Source organism: Ambystoma mexicanum, chromosome 3q, assembly GCF_040938575.1.
Source record: "Ambystoma mexicanum isolate Mex_15411 chromosome 3q, UKY_AmexF1_1, whole genome shotgun sequence".
In the NCBI taxonomy this organism is placed as follows: Eukaryota; Metazoa; Chordata; class Amphibia; order Caudata; family Ambystomatidae; genus Ambystoma; species Ambystoma mexicanum.
Window position 1 is genome coordinate 344,109,769 of NC_090926.1, and position 23,192 is coordinate 344,132,960.

Sequence of the window (23,192 nt, forward strand, 5' to 3'; positions counted from 1 at the left end):
AGTCACGGGAGAGGTCCCGTTCAGACAAGGAGACTCGTTCTCGCCGTACCCGTTCCAGGTCCCGGTCCTCGACGCGTTCGAGACCGTGTGCTCCTGTGAAGTCTTCGAGGAAGACATCGACGTCTGAGGCGTCGAGGGCGTCGACAGGCTTTCTCGAGGCTCCGGCTTTGAGGAAGTCGTCGAGGCCGTCGACGCTCGGGTCGTCGAGGGACACGCTCGGGGCTCCGGCCTCGAGGGCTGTGTCGACGCCGCCGATGCTGGAGGCGCTGCGTCTGACGTCGACGCCGATCCTCTCGGCGCCGATGCCGGTTCTCTCAACGCCGGCGCCGATTCGCTCGACGCCATCGACGCCTTTCGTGTCGGAGGTACCCCGTGGCACGGGAGTACCCCCTAGGAAGGCTCTGGTTAAGAGCAAGCACTCTCGGGTGCCTTCTTTTCGCCACCTGGACTATATTTCAGAGGCGGATGAGGATTCTGATGGCCTGGTTCCAAGTCAGGTTCCAGATGAAATTGTCTCGGGCCATAGTCAGTTTGACGATTTGAGACAGTCACTGCATGATGCCAGTGGACTGGACACCTCTCCGGAGGTGGAGTTTTGTAGGCCTGAGCCTGGCTCTCATGCCGATTCCTCGTACCGGCGCCTTATGGCTAGGGTTTCTGAGTACTTGGGATGGTCTGCTCCCCCAGGGGAGTTTGTGCAGGATGATCTGACGGACATCCTTGATGTTGGTCCCCCAACTGACCCGGTACTGCCGTTCCATATGGCTTTACAGAGAAGGGTGGCGGCGGCTTGGACTGCTCCAGAGAGTCTTCCGGCGGTGGGCAGATCCTTGTCGCGAAAATACCGTCCAGCCAGTAGCGACCCCTGCTACTTGACCAGGCACCCCACTCCAGAGAGTTTGGTGGTGCAGGCGGCCACGGCCCCGGCAAAACAGGCGTCGTACCCTACCATCCCTCCTGATAGGGACGACAAACGTTTTGATGGCTGGGCGAAGAAAGTGTTTTCTTCTGGTGGTATGGCGCTTCAGGCGGCCAACTCCATTTGTGCCTTGTCTCGTTTCACACACACTCTGTGGAACTGTGTTGCGTTGGCGGCTGATCATATTCCCGAAGGGGACGAACGGGATGGTTTCCTTGCTGTGGTCCAGGATGGTAAGGATGCCATGTGAGTCCGTTCAGTCGGGTTTGGATTTAGCTGAATGCGTCAGTAGGTCCATGGCGGCGAGCACCGTGATACGCAGGTTTGCGTGGTTGCGGAAATCGGGGTTTGCTCCTGATGTGCAGTCCCGGCTCCTCAACATGCCCTTTGACGGTGAACACCTTTTTGGCAGCAAGGCTGACGAGAGCCTTGAGAGGTTGCAGACCTCAAAAGCTGCAGCGAAGTCGTTGGGCGCTGCAGTTCGCCAACCTCTGCCTTTTCGTCCTAGGGGACAGCAGTGGAGGGGTGGTTCCTTTCGCTATTACTCATCCTTCAGTAAAGCGAGAGGAGCTGGCAGTCAAAGAGGCCATCGCAGGGGTACCAGAGGTGGACGACAGGGTACCCGTGGTGCCAAGGCCGCTCGGGCAGTTGCCTCTTTGCCCTCAGGTAACGCTGCAGCCGCTCCTACTCAGTCGTGAGGCCATGTCCCATGGTTCGCCGGTTGGGGGGAAGGCTGGCGCAGCATCTTGTAGAGTGGCAAGCCATTACTTCAGATGTGTGGGTTCTGGAGATCATAACCCACGGCTACTGTCTTCCCTTTCGGCACAGGCCTCGCGACAATCCACCGGGGAACCTCTCTTTGCAGAGTCCGGATCCGCTCCTTGCGCAGGAAATTCAAGCCCTGCTGGAGAAAGGCGCCATAGAACTGGTGCCTGTAGCGGAGAGGAACAAGGGATGGTATTCCCCTTATTTTTTGATTTCGAAGAAAGACGGGGGATTGAGACCCATCATGGACTTGCGCGGTTTGAACATACTCCTCAGGAAGGACAAGTTCAAGATGGTTACTCTCTCTCAAGTCCTCCAGGCCCTTCAGCTTCAGGACTGGTTGGTGTCACTCGACCTCAAGGATGCTTACTTCCATGTGCCGATCCATCCCAAGCACAAGAAGTACCTGAGGTTCGCGGTTGGCGACTCGCACTTTCAGTTTCGGGTCCTGCCGTTCGGTTTGACCTCCGCCCCGAGGGTTTTCACCAAGCTCATGGTGGTGGTGGCAGCGCATCTCAGGCAAGGGGGGATTCACGTCTACCCCTACCTGGACGATTGGTTGATCAGGGGGAGCTCTCCCGAGCAAGTCCTGGATCATCTGTCCGTCACCTGCCGCTCCCTTCACAGGCTGGGCTTCTCCCTCAATTTAAAGAAGTCCCATTTGACGCCAACACAGCAGCTCCAGTACATCGGAGCGGTGCTCGACACTTCCCTGGGGCAGTGTTTTCCTCCCCAGGTGAGGGCTCTTCACATTCAGCAGATGGTGCACAAGTTTCAGCATGCCCAGACGCTCCCTGCGTTCGAGTTCTTGAGGTTGCTCGGCCTCATGGCATCCTGCATTCTTCTGGTGCCAGAGGCTCGCCTGCGGATGAGATCTTTGCAGTGGGCGCTCAAGACGCAATGGTCGCAGTCCTCCGGCAGGATGTCGGACCCGGTTCAGGTGCCGCCCTCGGTCGCCCGGGATCTTCTGTGGTGGGCCGTCGAAGGCAACTTGATGAAGGGGGCTCCTTTTTGGCTTCCCTGGCCGGAGGTGACGATCGTGACGGATGCATCCCTCACGGGATGGGGAGCTCATGCCAACGGGCTGACAGTCAGCGGTCGTTGGTCTCCGTCGGAGTCCAGACTCCATATCAATCTTTTGGAGCTGAGGGCCATCAGGCTAGCCCTGAAGGCTTTTCTGCCGACTGTGCGAGGAAAGAGTGTCCTGATCCTGACGGACAATACAGTGGCCATGCACTACCTCAACAAAAAGGGGGGGGCAGGGTCACTTCCTCTGTGCAGGGAGGCGATGCAGCTCGAGTTCTGGGCCATCCAGCAGGAAGTTTCGATCTCGGCAGTTCATCTGGCCGGAGTCGAGAACGTGACGGCGGACGCTCTGAGCAGGCAGAGCGCAATCTCTCACGAGTGGGAGGTGGCTCAGGAGATTCTCCTGGAGATCTTCGCCCTTTGGGGGACCCCTCAAGTGGATCTCTTCGCCTCCAGTGTCAACCGGAAGTGCGAAAGGTTTTGCTCGCGGGAATTTCCTCCAAAAGGAGCCTTAGGAGACGCGTTTGTGGTGGAGTGGTCATTCCCGCTGCTGTACGCGTTTCCTCCAGTCCCCGTCATCCCGCAAGTGCTGCGGAGGTTACGGAAGTTCGGTTCCCGGATGATCCTCATTGCCCCGGCGTGGGCTTGGAGGACGTGGTACCCGGACCTTCTCGACTTATCCATCTGCCCTCCACGTCGTCTTCCCTACCGAGACTATCTGCTCTCACGGGAGGGGGTCAGGTTCTCCATCCAGAGGTCAGATCCCTCAACCTTCACGCTTGGCTTCTGAAAGGTTGAGGTATAAGGATTGGGACCTCCCTGAGGACGTGATGGAGGTGTTGCTTTCGGCCCGAAGGCCAGCAACAAAGTCTCTGTACCGTTGGCGTAAGTTCTGCGACTGGTGCAGAGTTCAGAATGTGGCTCCTTTTGCATGTGACATCCCCATGGTTCTGTCCTTTTTACTTTCTTTGGCCCACAGGGGCTTGCAAGTGGGTACCGTTAAAGGTTACCTGGCGGCGCTGTCTATCTTTAAGCGCTTGTCTGAAGAGTGTTCTTATTTTAAAATCCCTTTGATTTCACAGTTTCTGAAAGGGCTCACTAATGTGTTCCCTCCGTCACCTTTCCTGGTGCCCGGTTGGGATTTAAACCTTGTTCTTAAGTTTCTTATGGGTGCTCCGTTTGAGCCTTTACATTCTTGCCCTTTGAGGCTGTTAACTCTGAAAACTGTGTTTTTAGTTGCGGTTACTTCCGCTCGCAGAGTGAGTGAGTTACAGGCACTTTCTGTTAAGCCTCCCTTCACTGTATTTCACAAGGACAGGGTTGTCCTTAGAGTTCGTCCTTCTTTTCTTCCGAAGGTAGTGACGGAATTTCATTTGGCCCAGAAGGTTGTTCTTCCGGCATTCTATCCTCCTCCGCATCCTGGTAAGGAAGAGGAGAGGCTCCATAGGCTTGATCCTAGGAGAGCTTTGAGCTTTTATGTTTCACGCATGTCCCGGGTCAGAGTGGACGATCAACTCTTTATTGGTTCTGCTGGAAAGCGTTTGGGGCAAGCTGTGACGAAACAGACTTTGTCTCGCTGGATTATTTTGGCCATCTCGGAGTGCTACCGCTTGGCGGGTAAGGACCCACCAGCTGGCTTGCGGGCCCATTCTACCAGGGGTATGGCTGCGTCTACTGCCCTGCAGAGGGGTGTTCCTATTCGCAACATCTGTGATGCAGCCACCTGGGCTTCAGTACATACATTTGTACGTCACTATTCCCTCGATTCCATCCGAGCACAGGATCTGGCCTTTGGCAAGGCGGTCCTTTGCTCTGCTATTTGATTGGCTATTCTAAATCTTGATTCTAAATTCTTTCCCTCCTCCTTGCTCTGGTACTGCTTTGGGAGTCTGTCATAGATATGGAATACGTCGGAGGACCCAATCCCCTCGAAGAACAAGTTACTTTCTTACCTGGTAACGTTCTTTCGATGGGATGGTCCGACGACGTATTCCATATCGCTCCCGCCCTGCCTTCCCCACTGCAGAATTTCTTTTGCGTTTGCAGCTTACGTTCCGCAAGGCTTTGTGTCTGACTGGCAGTTGACTTGTGTCACACGTTCTGGGGGAAAAAACTACAACTGAGGCTACGGGCGTCGTGCGTCCTACTTATCACATCGGATGACGTCGGACGTCGGAGGAGGGCCTCGACGACGGCTCATCGACGCAGGACGCAGACGCCGAAAAAAGTTTCCGAAGCAGCACAGCTGTGGTGATTACATGTCATAGATATGGAATACGTCGTCGGACCATCCCATCGAAAGAACGTTACCAGGTAAGAAAGTAACTTGTTCTTCTATGCACATAGTTATACATGTCCATTAAAAGATACATGTTTCCCCTCTTCGTATCAGCAAGTAATATTACTACTTTCTTCCTACGGTACTATGTGCAGTACTGGTGCAAATATATCCATGGAGCTGTGTGGGTGAAAGCAAGGGCATAAGGTCCTACGTGTCTTGTTTCTTATTGTTTGTTGGGAGTATTTGTACTGCCTATTTTTATTAATTGGGGAGTATTTGTCTATTTTTAGGGGGTAGAAGTGGCCGATACACCACTTAGCTGTAACACTGCAAACACCATTACTAAACCAGCAGTAATCCCAATCATAAAGAAGAAACAGGTACGGCCCGGCATGTATTTATTTATTTGATTTATTCATATTTATATAGCGTGCAAGCAGCCCAAGGGCATTGAGGCGCTGTTACTTGCAAAAAACTGAGTTACACAGGTACAGGCATAGTGGCGGTCGTTGATACATTGTGAATACTACAGAACATCATACTGTTGTTACAGCCATTGCACTTGGTCATTGTGTTACAACTTATGCATTGGGTCATGTGGTGAGTATTCATGCTAGTGTGCGAGGCCTTATGTGAAGAGGATAGTTTTCATAGCTTTGCGGAAGGTGGTGACGGAGGCCTCACCTCGGATCGTGGGTGGAAGGGCATTCCAGTGAATGGGTGCGAGATAGGGGAAACTGGATCCGCCCGCTCTGGCTTTTTTTACAAGTGGCACAGAGAGCATGTTGGTATACTTCCTTCACCTCTTTAAGGTTGCATAGGCAGAGAGGCATGAAATACATTTCAGGAGGGTTGTGAGCTAGCACATAAGCAGACCAAACACTAGTTCTGTGGTTTGAAAAGAAAAGAGTCTAACCATGGGTCTGTACAAAAATAGGATACTTTAATTAAACCACAAGTACAACACACTAATCAAAAACACTACAACCCACCTCGTAAAAGAAGACACATAATATGCAAACTTTGTAAAGAAAAGGTCCCTCTCAGTCTGAAGACTTGGGTCCATAGGCAATGATTTCAGTAACAATATCAGTGCAGCAGACGATGTATTTTAAAAAGGTAAAGCGTATGGTCTTACTATCACTATGGCCCATGAAGTTGGTCAGGTGGTCAGAAACACTTCACATACAATTAATGCTTGCTCTTATTGTTCAAAAGCATCGAGCCAGGCTTGTAGGTGTTTTCAACGGATCAAGTTGTCAACAAGATATTTTTATTTGGTTGTTCGCAAAGGATCAAGGGCATCAAGACAGTCGAGGTGGCTCGATATGGCCCAGCGATGCAGTGCTTTCCAGAAGCTGTGATTAGCTGGAATCAGGTGCACAGCAGGCAGACAATGCTAGTGTTTGGCTTAAAGAGGTACACAGAGGCAATACAGTTCTTCAGTGGCAATGAGCTTGAAAACAGCTGTAGTGCAGGCAAGTGATGGGACACGTAAGTTTATTGAAAAGCAGCGTGTGTCAAAGCTGTCAGTGACTTGGAATAGCATTTTGAAGCAGTCCCACCAGATTGAAGCTGGAAAACAGGATCAGGAGTAGTTTCTTAACTTCTGGTTGATGGGGGGGGGGGGTCCCTGTCCTGGTTCTCCCAGGGCAGGGTAAGTCCTTGGTTTTGCACTTCCCAGCCATGAAGGATTTTAGAGAACAGGTGTACAGTTCTCTCATCTCCAGTGAGCATATTCCTAGGTGCCAGTGATCTCAGCCTGTAGTAGGCATTGTCCAGCCAACTGGGAATTACCAATAATCCTCTGGGGAGGTTAAGGGAAAGGGCGTGCCCTTTTCTTGGTGGTGTTTGTCTTCACCTCTTTGGAAGAGGACTTTGGAGCAGACTCTACAAACAACAAAGTTTCAGATTTAATTCTTCTTCAGTTGTCTAAAGATGATTCCACCAGGTGGGTGGTCTCACCGCCTTTAATAGGCAATCTTCTGCAGTGGAATTCTTCCTTTCTCATCGTCTGTAAAGGGGCCAATCCTGGCTGCTGTTTCTGAATCTTTCTTTTCTTTTTCTGGTGATGTCATACCTAGAGTGCTTTGCAGAAGGGGTTACAGGAAGTTTGGGAAACCTGGCAGAATCCAAGATGGCGGGACCCCATAGGACTGATGTGTCTCTCGTGACTTTCATAACTTGAACCCTCTCCTTTTTGCCTAAATCAAAGAGTCTCTGTTAATTACCACCCTGCTATGTTTTCCTTTGATCTGGCTGAGCCTGTCCTCTGAGGCACTGGACCGCTCCCTGCCCCCTGGAGGCAGTTCCAGTCTTTATAGAAGGTAACAAACCTTTCCCAAGGTAGACAATGGCTTTTGCTGGGGCACACCCCAAATGGTCTGTTTTCGGTAAAACTCAGTCCAGACAGTAAATGCACTGGATTCCCTAACATGAAGTTCACTAGAAGCCTGATGTCACTAAAATGACCCCAAATGTTTTTGGCCGGTAATATTTAGATTCATAGCTGCCCACGGTTAAATTCCGATCCTGGTTACTGGGACATTTGGCTCCATTAGTCTGTTGCCAAGAATGTACATGTCACTTTGTACTGCTGGGATGCCAACCTGTAAGGCAGCTGCTGAGAGACTTCAGTATACAGGCCCAGCAGAGTTACATGCTTGCACTATTCTTTCCAGAATCGAGCATTGATAGGCAGACCTCTCTTTCAGAGCTAGATCTTCCCACAACATTTTATTACTAAAATTCCCAAAAGCTCATACTATTCTGCCTTCTTAGACACATTCAGTTGCATGAGGAATGTAACAAACCACCATCACCGATCACTTCATTTGGCACCTTTAGATACTGGAGCATGCCATTAGGACTTTCCTACCGGGCAGCCGGGTTTCAGAGGGCAATGTTCCGCATGTTCAAGGGGATGAAAGGTGTTCTTGTCTACCAGGACGACATATTGGTACATGGGTGGCGGAAGGATGGACCACAATGTAAAACAATAGCATGTTCTTCACATATTGAGGAAAAGAGGGTTAACTATAGAGTTGTGTAATAAAGTACAGGGCAAAGTGGAGGTCAAATTATAGGGTATACTGTGAGCAAAGAAGGATACAAGCCAAAGGAAAGTTTACTTAATGTCATAACGATGCTCTTACCCCAAGTAATAATAAGGGTGCTGAGTTAATACTGACGGTTAGTGGGATTTTCTTCTAATATGTTTATACAAATGTGTGTGAATATTACATACCCTTTTAGGTGTTTCATGATGATAAATGTGGAATTTAAGTGGAGCCAACAGTGTAAAGAAGTAGTCAAGAGGATAAAAGAGGGAATTTTCCATGCACCAAACTTGGGCAGTTATGAGTTGAGCCACCCCTCATGCCTCTCACTGGATGCCAGCACGAAGAGAACTTGAGGGTTATACTCTCGCAGACATTGGGCATCCAAGAGCAATGTATTTGTTTCACATTAAGAGCAGTAACTGACAAGGATTCAAGGTACTCGGTGATAGAACGTGAACTCCTGGCTTGCTGTTCACTGATGGAATACATCTGTAAGTATGTCTGTGGCCAGAAGCTGACTTCAAGAACAGACCATAACAAATTAGCAGAGATGCTTACAGTCAAAGGATTGTCAAGGGCCACACTGAGACTGGCAGAATTTAGAATGCAAGTGCAGGAGCACAAGTACGAAATTCAATACTTGCTGAGGAAACAAAACTATATTGAAGATTTTTTTAATTGAGAATGCCTCTAGCAGCATTGGACGGGGATATGAGTGACTTGGAGGAGTATGTGCTTGCCAATGTTTTTTAGTTAATTAAACCTTTTAACACTACATGAGTACAGCAATAAAACAGTAAAACATAATACATGTTATACTATTCTATACAATATTCAATCACTATAAATTCATCTTCAAACCCTATTAAAATACATATTATCAATACATTTCCAGATATACATTCACATACTTCATATAGTGTTAAAACATAACTAATTTCATGTTTTGTTAAATGATAGAGAACGAATTTAAAATCGTTGCCTTAGAATACTAATTTGATTTATCTCTTTTTTTTTCTCCATAATAGTATGTTTTCTAAACGATTCAAAATGTGCAGCCAAATGTGATACATTGTCAAATGTAACTCAGTACTGGCCGCTAAGTTTAGAACCCCCCCATGATTGATCAGAGTAAAACTATTTCAATTCATTGCACAGGTTATGGTATCGCCTCAAGTAAAGATCATTCAGTTCTCTGCAAGCTGCCAGTAAATGTCTAGGTATTTCAACTTCAGTTTGACAGAAGCGACATACACGTTCCTGATAGGGGGTGTTTTTCCACGCTCCTATCCTAGACATTGTGGGTAGCAAATCCAAATGGGAATCATGCCAATGTAAGTATGAGTGAAGTTGCTAGAGAGGATTGTAATGAGGAAAGAGTAAGAATAGTGGCTGTTAAAGGCTTCCTTTGAAAAAAGGGTGTCATAAGAGAGACATGGGGAATTTGGGAAGCAAGAAATTAGATATTTATAGAAGATGGATTGGTGATGAGAAACAATGTGTTTTCCGCCACAAATACGGACAGAAAGAATAATAGATATGGCACATGAAGGGGAACCTGCATAACGGGTAGGAAGTGCAAGGTGCAGCAAATGTTTTGGTGGCTAGCAATTAATCTCAGAATGATAGAGGAACCCCGGGTGTGCACTTATTTAACAAATGTCCAAGTGCTGCCTCTATCTGTTCCTGGGAGGGATTAGATATGCAAAAACTCAAGGAGATAGAGGCTTGTCTGAGAGGTTCGGAACTAGGGAACTACAATGAAAGGGGGGCTACTTCCAGTAATTTAAAATCATTTTAATCATCAATCCTTAATCTATTCAATGTCATACAAAATATCATTAAAAAAACACATAAAGACAAACCGTGCCACAGGATGTGGCCAGGGTATTGTAATGCTCAGAGGTAATACGTTTCAATTCCTAGCTTCTCTTTCAAATTTGAAAAACACAAGGCCCTTTATAAACAATTATTAGTTTGTTGCATTCATTTCATCTATCATTGTGTTCAACATTACACAAAAAACTCAACATGTTTCTGTACTAGGGGGCACAAGTCCAGAACATTCGTCCGGAGTGGACCCTGGTTTCTTATGTGTGTTTAGACGTGATAGTTGCACTCGAGTTTGGGATGTAGGTTTTCTAGTTTCCTTTTCCCTTATACCGGTGTACGTAGAGGGTGATGCCAAACTTATGTAATGGCAGTAGGGGTTCCTAGTCACTTGTTCGACAGTCATAGTGTCGAAATACAAAAGTTTCGACACAAAAGGATCGGGAAATTTTTTTTTTAAATGCATTTTTTTTTCTTTTTTTGGGGGGGTTCCCCCCCCCCCCCCCCCCCCCAAACCATGGTTATTTTTGGCAAAAACCACTTGTTTTACTATACGAACCAAAAAAAAAACATTTACATTAAAAGAAATGCATTCAAATAAATTTTTTCGATCCTTTTGTTTCGAAAGTATTGTATTTCGAAACTATGCATTCAAAGCTTTGACTGGACACCGGCGGTAGGCGCTGAATGCGTCCTGCCTATTCCCTTCCTAAGAGGGTTGTGCAGGTAGGGTGATCCGTAATCAGAGGGAGTTACTGGTCTCTATAGTGTGTAGCCTTCCAGAGTAGAGTAACTGCCGGGAGATTACTTTAAAGTGAACCCTAGGGGAATGACAGACAGTCCCAAAGGACTCAATTCTTAAGGTGCCTCCGGTGTAGTGGCAAAGGAGTCGCTAAGTTGCTCTTAGGCAATGCATACCAAATAGAGAATGCAGTACGAGATGGCAGGCCATTTATCAACTCTGATAAGAGCCCAAAGAATCAGAGAACTCCTGTGTCCTGGTATCGTGTTGGTTGGAGGGAGTTGGGGTAGGAGTAAGAGTATAGGAAAAGGGGATTTTGGGGGGAGGACAAAAGAAAAAGAAAAATCGATGAGTGTTTTTCAAAGTAATTTTTTCAGCAAGACTTACTTTGAAAAAATGTGCGTGACATAGAACCCTGTTTTGCATACACATCCCTGAGAGGCATGGTAAGGATTACCATACAGTAACCTACAGGAAAGGAAAGGTTTACCATACTATGAGAGATCACTTCTCTAAATGACCAGAAATAAAGATGGTAGAGCAAGTAACTGGAAAACTAGTGATGGAGTTCTTCGATCAGATCTTTAGGAGTTAGGTATATACTGCAAAGTTGCAGGATGAAAGAGTACCAGAGTTTGTCAGAAAAGTGAAGGAATATTGTGCTTCTCAGGGGATCAAATAGCAACATGCTTCATTGTACCACTCAGAAACTAAACAGGATGGTGAGTGCCTCATTAGAGTAAGTGAAGGCGCCATTAAACAAGCACTGAGCAATAGTATGAATGTGCAATCTACCCTTAAGAAGGTATTGTAGAATAAAAAAACAACGGCAACAGCAGTTTTCATTTTTAAGCTGGTGAGGGGACAAAAGAGCAATTTGAGACTCAATCCCACGTGGGTCATTGAGAAAGTAGGGGAAGAAAATGCAGAAACTCAGAAAGTATAGAGAAGGATGAGGCGATTGCAGGAGAAATGTGAAATGGTGTGCAATCAAAAAACAGGGAAACCAATGAGAAGACATTTTAATGTGGGAGACTGGAGGAGAAGAGATTAGGGAATGAAAGTGGAAAAATATGAATCATAAAAAATATCATAATACTGTGCCGGTGCATGGGCATGCAGTATGAAACCTAAACAGGATAGGCAATTGGGCCAGAGATGAGAGAAAATGAGAATAGTATGGATAGATGAAGAGTTGGTCTGACCCAACCCAGTGATAAGGTTGTCAGATATGCAGAAAGATTCTGACACTCGAAAAGGAAATCTGGATTGCAGTTAGGTTCAGAAGTGAAGAGGAGATGCTAGTGTCTTGGGAGGAGTCATAGGAAAAAGTATGCGAGTGAGGACAGCCCATTACTAGATGAAGGATTATGAAATGTGTTCAGTGTCCTTTCCACATGGGAAGAGGGATGTGTGTCATACTAGGAGCTGGAGCACTGCAAAGCAGTGACGGGTGGGACAATAGTCTGTTATTGTGCAGAACTTTTGAGGATTGGGCCCAATAGCCTCCCCAGAGTAGGAGTCATTTGGTAGAAGGAGGCAGAGGCCAGTGACTGGAAACCAGTGTTGCATGAACCTCTGCACTTCAATCTTGACATGTGTCAGTGATTAATTCTGCTACCTTTTCTCAAAGAAGACTAAAGGGGTGGAAGCTAACAGTTGAGGGGTGTTGAGAAGAGGGTATGTCAGGCCACATGGCAGAGGAAGCTATGGGTACCAGAGAGGGCATGTGAGGGGGGCACATACATTGTAAATTAGTCAAGGCCACTACACACTTTCAGTGGAGGGGCCTTAACATCTCTGCCACATCAGTGTGAGCAACCAAGTGCAGCTAGGGGCCCTAAGTAATATAGGGGAAATTGGGGAGTGGGTGACTACTTTAAATAATGGGTTGAAATGTTTCACTTTACTGCTCAATTGTTAGCAAAAGAGGGTAGAATGCCATTCACTTTTCAATTGGTTCTCTAGGGTAACACATATAACAGATCCAATAAATACTAAGTGACCAAGAGCACACAGGAGCATTTGACACCATTTGTATGATGACTGCATCCACAATATATGTCCGCATTGCATCATGTTGCTACCCCCACAATAAATGGCATCATTGTGATGTTGTACACACAATATATGACATCATTTACATGATGCTACACCCATAATATATGCCATAATCCATGCATGATACTGCCCAGACATGAAATACCAAAATACCAACACTGCCACTGTAAATAACTTTCATGAAACTGTACTGATATATGCCCGCATTTTAACTGTATATCACGTTCATGGTGCTGCTCCCATATTTGCCAGCATTCATACTGTATATCATGTTCATGGTGCTGCTCCCACAATATATAGCAGCTCTGCCACTGTATATTACTTTTATGAGGCTGCAGCCACCACAATATGCCCGCACTGCCACTGTACATTTTTATGAAACTGTGCCACAATATGGCAGCTGTGTTACGGTAAATCATTTTCATTAAGGTGCACTCACAATATGTCAGCATTTATTTTTTCATTTGTAGAGGGCACAAAACCCGAAGGCATCTAGGTGCTGGTACAGAAAGCGCAGTTAGGTTTAACTTGGAGCACAATTTATATTCGTACAGTTACAGTAGCAATTACATGAGCACAAAGGCAACTAGTGACTGTTACAGAGGCTCAGTTGATTTTAACTAAGACCAGTAGCAGTGTTAGTACAGGTATATTTGTCATTACTTGAAGTACGTTACCCAAGTCATTGACTAACTGAAAAGAGGACTAGCGGGAGGTTATGCGTCCTGAGAGAAGAGGCAGGTTTTGAGGCCTTTACGGAAGGACCAGAGTGAGGTTTCAGCTCTTAAGTGAGATGGCAGGGCATTCCAGTATTTGGCCGCCACCACCGGGAAGCTGCGGCCTCCAGATTTTTGGAGTTTAAATCTAGGTATGCATAGGCAGTGGGAGTGGGCAGCTCGGGTTGGTTTGTTAGATTGAGATTTGATGATTTCATTGGACAGGTATTTCGGGGCAGTGTGAGCCAGACATTTGTGTGTTAGGGTGAGGGTTTTGAATTGAATTCGATCCCGGATAGGGAGGTAATGGGCATTGGCTTCTGTATATCATGTTGATGGAGCTGCGCCTACAAAATACGTGCTCATTGCCACTGTAAATAACTTTGATTATATCTGTTGTGCACAGAATCTATCCTGGAAATACCCTTCAGGATGCACTCTCGTTCCCCTGCCAAATAAACGCATGCTTCTTGCGCCTTAAAACACTTGTGTATAGGCGCATTATAAATGCCATATCATATTATGCATGCATCACTAATTTGTTCACACACATACTAATACATACATGTACACACCGACTCATTCATTAGCACACACATGCATTTAAACTCCTGTGTGTGCACACAAACTACACACTCTTAAAAGAAAAACGTACCTACACTGGTTGGGATGGATCTGCTTCAGCCGTAAAGGCATGAGCTTCAGGTAGCAGTTCGCAGCATTGCCCTTGTAGGAAGAACCCGTGACACACCCAATGGGGATCACCACTTGATTGCTATGCAGCCAATAGACTTCATTGTGTGCTGTCTATTTAGCGTGCAAGCTTACCACACGCACATATTTTTAAATAAAGAATGTGTTTTGACCCAGGGCAGGACTACGAAAGCCAGGGGGCACACCAGGCATGAAGGAGGTGCCCACGTAGGGGGTCGTCCCCCAATCATTTGCCCCTCCTTACCTCCAACACTGGCCCCTGTATAACGTCTTGTCCTCTTCTACGAATCAATATCTTATACACACAGTATTGAGATACCTGAATAAATGGATCCGCAAACAATTAAGATCATTTGACTTTGGCTTTAAAATTGAGTTGCAACCAGTCCTTTGTTTGCAAAATTAAAGAGGTCGTCTATGTCCCGATTTTTCCCAGGGGTTTAGTCCCCAGTAGGCTTGCTATGGCCTTCTCAGTTGCTCGGGTCATCCTCTACCAACCCCTTGGTATATGTTTGGGTAGAGGCATAGAAGTCTCACATGCAGCATTTTTTACTGCATAGCGTAGTACTGATTGACTTTTCAAGTTTGACTTTCTGTTTTGCCATAGTAGGTCTCCGCCGTACAGGTCAATCGGCTGCAACTAGTTGACTCCACTGGTAACTTCATGTCTGGTTTAGTTAGTGCCCAAAAGAAAAAAGAAAGGCCTTGTTGGGGTACTACAGTTAAGAATTTTTGAAAGTAGCTGGAGCTCCCCTGTTTGTTCAATTTCCCATGCGTTTGGATTAAGTGCTGCTGTGTCTGCTATGAATGGAGCATAACTGCTGAACCCATATGCATGCATTAGTAATGGCCGAACCCCAAACCCTCATCCATAATGATAGGCTCACAACTTGTATCAAGTGTTGGCAATAAAAGGCCGTAGGATTTTATTGTACAGATATGGGTTATGGCAATAACAATATCACATATCATGATGGTATCATACTTTTGGGCACCGGATCCTGAGGATACCCCCTCAGATCCGTGCCGCCCTCTTGTGTCCCACGACTTGTTGTGGGCACCGTACAGTGTCTTGTACTTCTTTTTGCTCTTCTCCCCTTTTTGTAGGGTGGGCGGGTTCTGTGGTAAAGAAGCAAGAAGATTTGGACACACTGAGTAAACAGTGAACCTCCTGTTTGCTTGGGTCCCCGTTCAGGGTCCACAAACAGATTGTGTTTACTCTGAGCATGCTGCTCTCATTTGTAGGACCCAGGGAGGCCCTGGGTCTTTGTTGTGTATGTGGTGGGGGCTGCTGTTGTCGCAGCCCCTGGCCGGATAGCCGACTGTCTGACCCCCTGGTGGGGGCAGATCTTTGAACCTGGGCCCTGCCTGATGGTTGTTTTCCTTATGGCGCTTAGCACCTTGTTGTTTGGAGGAAGGGTGCGATGACTGTTCGCACCTTACCCTTGTGTGGCTTTTGTGCTGCCGAGACTGCGTGTCTCCGTAGCTGGGGGGAGGAGAGGAGCAGGCGCGGGGAGGTTGGGGCCGCCCCTCTCCCAGCTGCCGATGGTAACAGCAGTTACCCTGCCTCGCTTGTGGGATGCCCATGCAGCATTGTCCATAATTGCTGAACCCATATGCATGCATTAGTAATGGCCGAACCCCAAACCCTCACCCATAATGATAGGCTCACAACTTGTATCAAGTGTTGGCAATAAAAGGCGGCAGGATTTTATTGTACAGATATGGGTTATGGCAATAACAATATCACATATGATGATGGTATCATACTTTTGGGCACCGGGTCCTGAGGTTACCCCCTCGGACCCGTGCCGCCACACACTGGCAGGTTGCCGGCTGACCGTGTTCCCCCAAGAGTATGCCTTAGAGACAGCCCCTGTGAGCAAGTGTTGTATTGATTTCCCGAAAGAAATGCTCCATGCCCTGGCTAGACAGATGGGTGCCGTCGTGGAGAAAAAGGTCAGGGTTGCCTAGTGTAATGGCTGGGTGTTTTATGAAACCCAGTCCTCTTGTAATACAGAATCTCTCTATCGTCCTGTTCAGTTTTCTTCTGGATATGTGTATAGATTTGTAGCAGTTGGCCCTTAGCCATTTCTTTCTTGGTAAGATGGCTGAGAAGTATATTTCAGTCCCCCTCCAGTTGTGCGAAATGCCTGCTAGGGAGGAGCAGATTTCTTTGCATAGGATGCGTCTAGCTGTGTTGACTAGGTCGTTGCCCCCTAGATGGATGTTCAGGAATTCTGGAGGGTCCCTATATGCCACCAGTTCTGCTAGTGTTTCGTGGACATCAGCCCAGCGTAGGCCTCTGTATCTCCACCATGAAGTAATGGTGTTTCTGAAAGGTGGCCCTTCTTTGGTCTCTTCTGCCCATCTGCCTGTCCTGAAAACGAATGAGTGGCCAACTATCCATGCTGATCGGAGTGTGGTCCTCGATTCGCCTGTTGTTTCTGTGGTGGTGGAAGGTAGGGAAAAGAAAGAAAATTTTAGGGCGGATGGTTATATCAATTTTGGTCTGATATAGCTTTTATAACAGTCTGACTTCCATCCCCCTATTTTTTTTAGTAGGTGCGGTGCTAACCTCCTTGCCATGCTGCAGTGGCGGCACCTATCCTGAAGGAATGAGTGCCGAAATGTTTGGGATCCCACCCTGCTCTGCTGATTGCTTTTATCAGCAATCCTTTAAATTGGTAGCGGCTTAGGGCCGATGCATCCTTGTGGATTAAAAAACGAAAAAACTCCCCCCTACCTTGGGTCGTTGTGCGTAATAGAGGTTGGTGATGCAAACCGGGCAGTTTGTTGCCTCATCGATGCAACAAATATTGATGGTTCTTTTTGCACCCGTTTTCGACAGTTGCATTTCTATGTTAACACTCTCCCGTCTCACCCTGATTTCCATGACGCCCAGACCATTTGTGGCCTTGGTGCTGGAAGCGATGAGTTCTCCTACCTGGAAAGCCCCGAAGTAGGCTAGGAAAAAAGCTGTTTTAAATAACATTATCTTGTATGGGTGCCAACATATGGCTTCCAAATAGCTTGCTATCTGTACCAGTTTGCTGAAATCAAGGGGTCGGCGGGGGTCCACTTGTGGACCCTATATTCTGCCCCATCCCTTCATTGCATAAGAGATGAGGGCGTTCTGGGTGGGGTCTGAATCGCCCCATATTTTTGTAAAGTATGAAATTGCCACCAGGTGTCTTTTAGCCCAATCCCTTTTGAAACCTTGTTCCCGGGCCCATTTTAAAAATACTTCTGTATCTTTAATCGTTATTAGTTCTACGTGGTTTACACCTGTGGCCTTAAATACTGTTTGCAAACACTTACTTTACGTTGCAGTGGTGCTTGCCACCGCCCTCTCTGCCATCTCTGTTAGGAAGCCTGTGAGGTTGTTGGCTCCCGTTGTTGATGTGCCTGATTCTTGTTGGGCATCCCGGCCTGGGCTCTCTGGCGCTGGCGTTGATGCCAATGTGTTGCTGGCACCCCTTTTAGAGGTGCCTGCTTTGTATTGGTCATCCCGGCCTCCACTCTCTGGTGCTGGCGTTGATGCCAATGTGTTGTTGGCACCCGTTTTAGAGGTGCCTGCTTTGTATTGGTCATCCCGGCCTGCACTCTCTGGTGCTGGCGTTGATGCCGATGTGTTGTTGGCGCCCGTTTTAGAGGTGCCTGGTTTTCGTTGGGCATCCCGGCCTGTGCTCTCTGGCGTTGATGCAGTTATTCTTGTCTTCCCATTATTGCCCAGCATTCTGCTGGTATTGGCGTCATCTGTTCTTGGGCGTGCGGTGCTAGCTCTCGGAATCTTGTCCACTGGAAACGAGATAAGGCATCAGCAATGTTATTATCTGCCCCTGAAATGTGCTTCGCTTTGAGTACAACGTTTACTTGTAGTGTGACTGTTGTAATGGCTCGTAATACTTTTAGTACTAGAGGGCATTTCGTAGACCTTCTGTTTATGGAGCCCAGTACAGCCATGTTATCGCACCAGATCAAAGGTTCCGTATTCACTAGTCGCCTGCCCCAGATGTGTAATGTTAGCCAGATGGGGAATATTTCTAGAAGGGTGATGTTTCTTGTCCACCCTGCTGTTTGCCATGAATTGGGCCAGTGTCCTGCCACCCATTCGGAGTCTAGTATGGCTCCAAACCCCTCGCTCCCAGCTGCGTCGGTGTATAGGACCCTGTTTGACCGGGTATTTAAAGGCTTTTGCCAAAGTAAAGACCCGTTGAAATCTCTGAGGATTTTTCCTCATGTTTCCAGGTCTCGTTTCACCTCTGCCTAGCCGGATGTGCAAGTGTGGTTTGGTGAGTGATTTGATTTTGAACTCCAGGCTTCTGGAAAATATCCTTCCTTGAGGTATTATTTTGGATGCGAAATTGAGGCTGCCTGCTAAGGATTGTATTTCCTTTACAGTCCCCTTATCTCTCATTATCAGGTTTTGTATTTTAGCCAGGAGTTCTGATATTTCTGTTTTGGGCATTCTGCAGAGCCCCTTTGCTGAGTCTATTTCGATGCCCAGAAAAATTATGTTTGTGTCTGGTTTGGTGTTTTTTCCCTCGCTAGGGGAACTCCCCACTGTGCGGCCATGTGCTCCAGTTTTGCTAAAGCCCAGCCGCATTCCTCGGAGTTTGATGGCCCTATGACCATGAAATTGCCTAGGTAATGCACTATTTTTGTCCCTGGTCTCTGCTTTAGGAAAGCCCATTGAAAAAAGGAACCGAATTGCTCAAATAGTGCACAGGATACTGCGCACCCCATGGGTAGGCATCTATCCACGTATAATTTGTTAAAAGTGAAACCTATCCACTGCTGTGACTCTGGGTGGACTGGCAAGAGTCTGAAAGCAGATTCGATGTCCAGCTTAGCCATCAAGGCGTTTCTGCCGCACTCTTGTACGAGCCTTACCGCCTCTTGGAAATGCGTGTAAGATACAGCGGATTCTGTGTGTGGGATGCCGTCGTTTAAAGACTGGCCTTTAGGGTAGGAGTGGTGATGTATTAGTCTCATTTTCCCGGGTTCTTTTTTCAGGACCAGGCCTAGTGGTGATATTAAATAGTCCTTCAAAGGCATGACGTTTAAGGACCTGCTACCCTGCCCAGTTGCAGTTCTTTCTTGATTTTGGTTTCTACTATCTGGGGGTTGTCCCTGGCTGACTTTAGGTTCATCGGGATGCATTGTGACCCAGTGCCCTTAAATGGGATGAAAAAACCTTTGGTGAAACCCTGCCATAGTAACCTGCTGGTTTCCTTGTCTGGGTAGCTGTTTAGGGCGTCCCTAAAATTGCCCGGATTGATGGGCGTTCGTCCTGGTTCTAAAATTGGGATATCATTCTTTCTTGGCTGGTAGTCTGGTACAGTTGCTTGCTGCATGGTGGCCGTTGCAGTTTGTGCAGGCATGTTTGTACCAGCATTCTTTGCCCCATGTACACTGGTTTTTCCCAAAATTTCTGCATGGGATGTTGGATTTGACAGCCTGCTGTTTGTTCTGTCTGTGGGCATTATTTTTAGCCGCCCAAGGCTGGTTCCTCCGAAAGGGCTGCTCCCCTTTTTTGGATTTATCATCGTCATGGGATTTGCTTACTTGCGAATTTTTGCTATTTTTGGAAGAAGAATGCATGGTATCTTCTTCCTGGGGAGGTTCGGCGTTGAGGGTGTATAAATCGTTCTGGACTTCATCCCACTCAATGGCCGGCCTTTCTGACATGCTCCTCCTAAATCTGATGTCGTATGCCAGCCATGTCTTCCCCTCTGTGTTACTTTTACTTCCCTTATTTTATCAATGTATGCCCAGATCTTCCTACCATCCATGGGGAATTTTTCTTCATATATTGTTGCTAAGATGGCAAAGGCCTGTAACCAGTTGTCCCAGTTTTGTTCGACCTGGGCGTTTCTGGCAATAGCTTTTTCTTCTATTTTTTGGGGTCTCTGAAAGCGTCTTTCCCCTTGTGCTGGGCTTCTATTAGGGAAATGATTTCTATAAATTCTTTGGCCCATATGGCTTCTTTGATTGTGGTATCGATGTTCCATGCCAGGCATCTTTTGTATCTATTTAATATCTCTGTTTGGAAAGATTTCATTTTTTGGTCTAATTGTGCGTTACAGATTGTTACAATGTCAGTTGTATTGCTACTGGATGTCCCTGTCGCGCCCGTGTTGTCTGTGCCTGGGGTTGCCCATGCTTTTAGGGCACCTGCTGAATCTGTTGCTGGAGTTGTGGAGGCTGTGTATTTATAGCTGTGGGCGCTATTGGCAACTGCCAATACTTGTTGTGGCGGGATTGCTGTAGCTAGTGTTACGGGTGGGTTGACAACCGTTATTTTAGGTTCTATTGCGATGGTAGGGTTTGAGGCCCCAGGTTCCCTTGTGGGCAGTGTCTGCTTCCCCCTTATTTCAACCATTAGTTGCTGTAATTTCGCTACATTCTCACATAGTTTTGACAATTTTTTGGTACCTTTTCTGGCGTCTTTGGATATTGTTTTCCTTTTTAATGGTGCAGAAAACTCCTCCTGGCTGGGTGGGCTGGTAATTCCTTCCCTGGGTAGGGCGTACATGTTTTCTCTAACCCATGCCCATCCGTAGTGCTCTGCCGCTTCAATGGCTGCTAGCAATTGTGGTGATTTGGGCTTCTGCGCCGGTGTTGGGGGTGCCCGTGCTTTCCGTTTGGGCCCCATGTTCTTCTACGCCTGCTATAGGAAAAGGAAAAAGGTTTTATCAAGGAGTTAAACTGTTGTTATCAGCGAGTTCTCTGCGCCTGTTCTATTTGTTGCCCGTGCTGGGTAACTGTTGACTGGTGCCTTCTTGACCGGGTTCAGAAAATTGGGCAGCCCTCAGACTTGATTTACTGGATTTAATTAATTGGTTTCGCTTGTGAGGTCGCCCTGCAATATTACAGAAATTATTTTAAATCTGCAGTGTTTGGGCCCACCGAGCTTGAAACTGTGTTCGCCAGCTCTGCGTGGCTGTCAAGAAAAGACAAGCTCCCCGCTCGCCGTGCTACCAAGCTGGCTTGTGACTCTGCCAGAGTTTAAAACTGGCTTGTGTTATCTTGCCCCGTCTGCCTTCTAACGCGGGGGTTCCGGTCCACTGTAATAAAAATGTATCCCTTCCGGACATAAATGTCTATTTTTCCTCCATCGTAGCCCCAGCGCGGTGGCTCACACCTGTAAGTTGTTGAATCGGAAGCCGTCCGCGCCGTGCTGTTCGAGTGCCACTCTTTCCTTCGTTCGCACTGGTTTTGTGGGTGATTACACAGCACGTGTCTTTGTTTGTTTTGGACACGCTCGCCGCTCGCTTTTCGTTCTATGCCGAAAATGTTGAGTTGACAGCGTCCGCGCTGGCCGTTCGGTTGCCGCTTCTTCCTTCGTTAAAGCTGCATTGCAATTGCTTTGAAGAGTACAATGTTCAGGAAGGAAAAAGACGCTGCGATGTACAGCGAACTTCAAGAATTGTTAAAGAAGCAAGAAGATTTGGAAGACACAGAGTCAACAGTGAACCTCCTGTTTGCTTGGGTCCCCGTTCAGGGTCCACAAACAGATTGTGTTTACTCTGAGCATGCTGCTCTCATTTATAGGACCCAGGGAGGCCCTAGGTCTTTGTTGTGTTTGTGGTGGGGCCTGCTGTTGTCGCAGCCCCCGGCCGGATAGCCGACTGTCTGACCCCCTGGTAGGGGCAGATCTTTGAACCTGGGCCCTGCCTGATGGTTGTTTTCCTTATGGCGCTTAGCACCTTGCTGTTTGGACGAAGGTTGCGATGACTGTTCGCACCTTACCCTTCCGTGGCTTTTGTGCTGCCGAGACTGCGTGTTTCCGTAGCTGGGGGGAGGAGAGGAGCAGGCGCGGGGAGGTTGGGGCTGCCCCTCTCCCAGCTGCCGATGGTAACAGCAGTTACCCTGCCTCGCTTGTGGGATGCCCATGCAGCATTGCCCATCACTAACTCATGGACATGAAAATGGGCTGTAGAGGATTTAAATAAGGGTGGAGTGGGCTTCCAAATACTGGCTACCACATAAGGCCATATCATGGCTCCCTGGGAGCCTGGAGGATCGGGTTTGGAAAGGTAGGTGGCTGAGGATGTGGAACTTGGAAGATGAAAAGGGACACCTACTTTCAACTGAGATAGCGAAGAGGAGAACAATGACAGCACATGCCAAGAAACACCCTTTAGCAAAGGAAATGTGTTAACAAAGTCTACCTTTAGTTTGCATTTTTTATCCAATTATAAATTGCACCGTAAACCAAAACGAATTATGTTCTATGGTGGACTGGTGCATTGTCGGAAGTACAGTTTATGAGTGACCCTTCTCTAGTCAGGTGTTACTGAAAGCAACTTTTCAAACTTGAGCTTTCTGTACCGACTGGTGAGTTTATAGTTCATATGTGGCGGATTTAGGCCAGCATTTGTTTAGGCAGATAATTCTGCACAAGTTCCTTACAATTTGTTTCGGAAGCCAAACCTAGGCATGGCAATAAACACTTAATTTCTGTGTGCAGGGTTCCTTCTGGGATTGGATGGAAAGACTGTGGGTGTAGTTCAGTTTCTGCCCTACTGTGCTCAATATAAACCCATAATCTTACTTTTGTATTCTCTTGTTGCAGATGACGGGGGAGGCTGCAGTGGATCGCCCGGCTGCTCGTCAGCGACAGGTATTACGTGGCCCTTTTAGTTGATTGGGGTCCTAAAATCCTTTGGGCATATTTATCGATCTTTTTGAGCGTTACCCATATACATTCTACACTTCAGTTAAGGAGCATGGTGCAATCCTGCAGTATCCCTCCAACCTGGTCTCCTGTGAGTGTAATTGAAAGCAAAACTGGAAGAGTAAGCAGTTCATAGTAAAATCATGTTTTTATGTGGCACTTCAGACCAGACCGGACTCCTCCCTCTTCTAAGCGCTGCAGTTATGTATGTTATTGTTTCCCAATTTAATGGCAGACAGTAGTGTTGCAAAGAGGTGTCAACTGCGATTGACAGAACTATGTGTCATCTAAGCCACCTTACCTGAGCACTAACCCTGCTTTTCTTTGAAGATAATGCACTTTTTGTTCATGGTGTTTGCATCCAACGGCCAAAGGGCAGTTCCCTGTTTT

The 23,192-nt window shown here is 47.2% G+C and overlaps 1 protein-coding gene across 5 annotated transcripts in view; it reads left to right on the plus strand.

Moving 5' to 3' along the window:
- FAXDC2 (fatty acid hydroxylase domain containing 2) overlaps positions 1-23,192 on the plus strand; it is a 707,939-nt gene that overhangs the window by 531,399 nt on the left and 153,348 nt on the right. For 4 of the 5 annotated variants that reach the window (XM_069653968.1, XM_069653965.1, XM_069653966.1 and 1 more), the window contains one exon: positions 22,701-22,748. In XM_069653968.1, the coding sequence (XP_069510069.1) occupies positions 22,701-22,748 (48 nt within the window). Of the gene's footprint in view, positions 1-5,281; positions 5,372-22,700; positions 22,749-23,192 lie in introns of all 5 variants that reach the window. The other variant, XM_069653969.1, reaches the window with a different exon arrangement.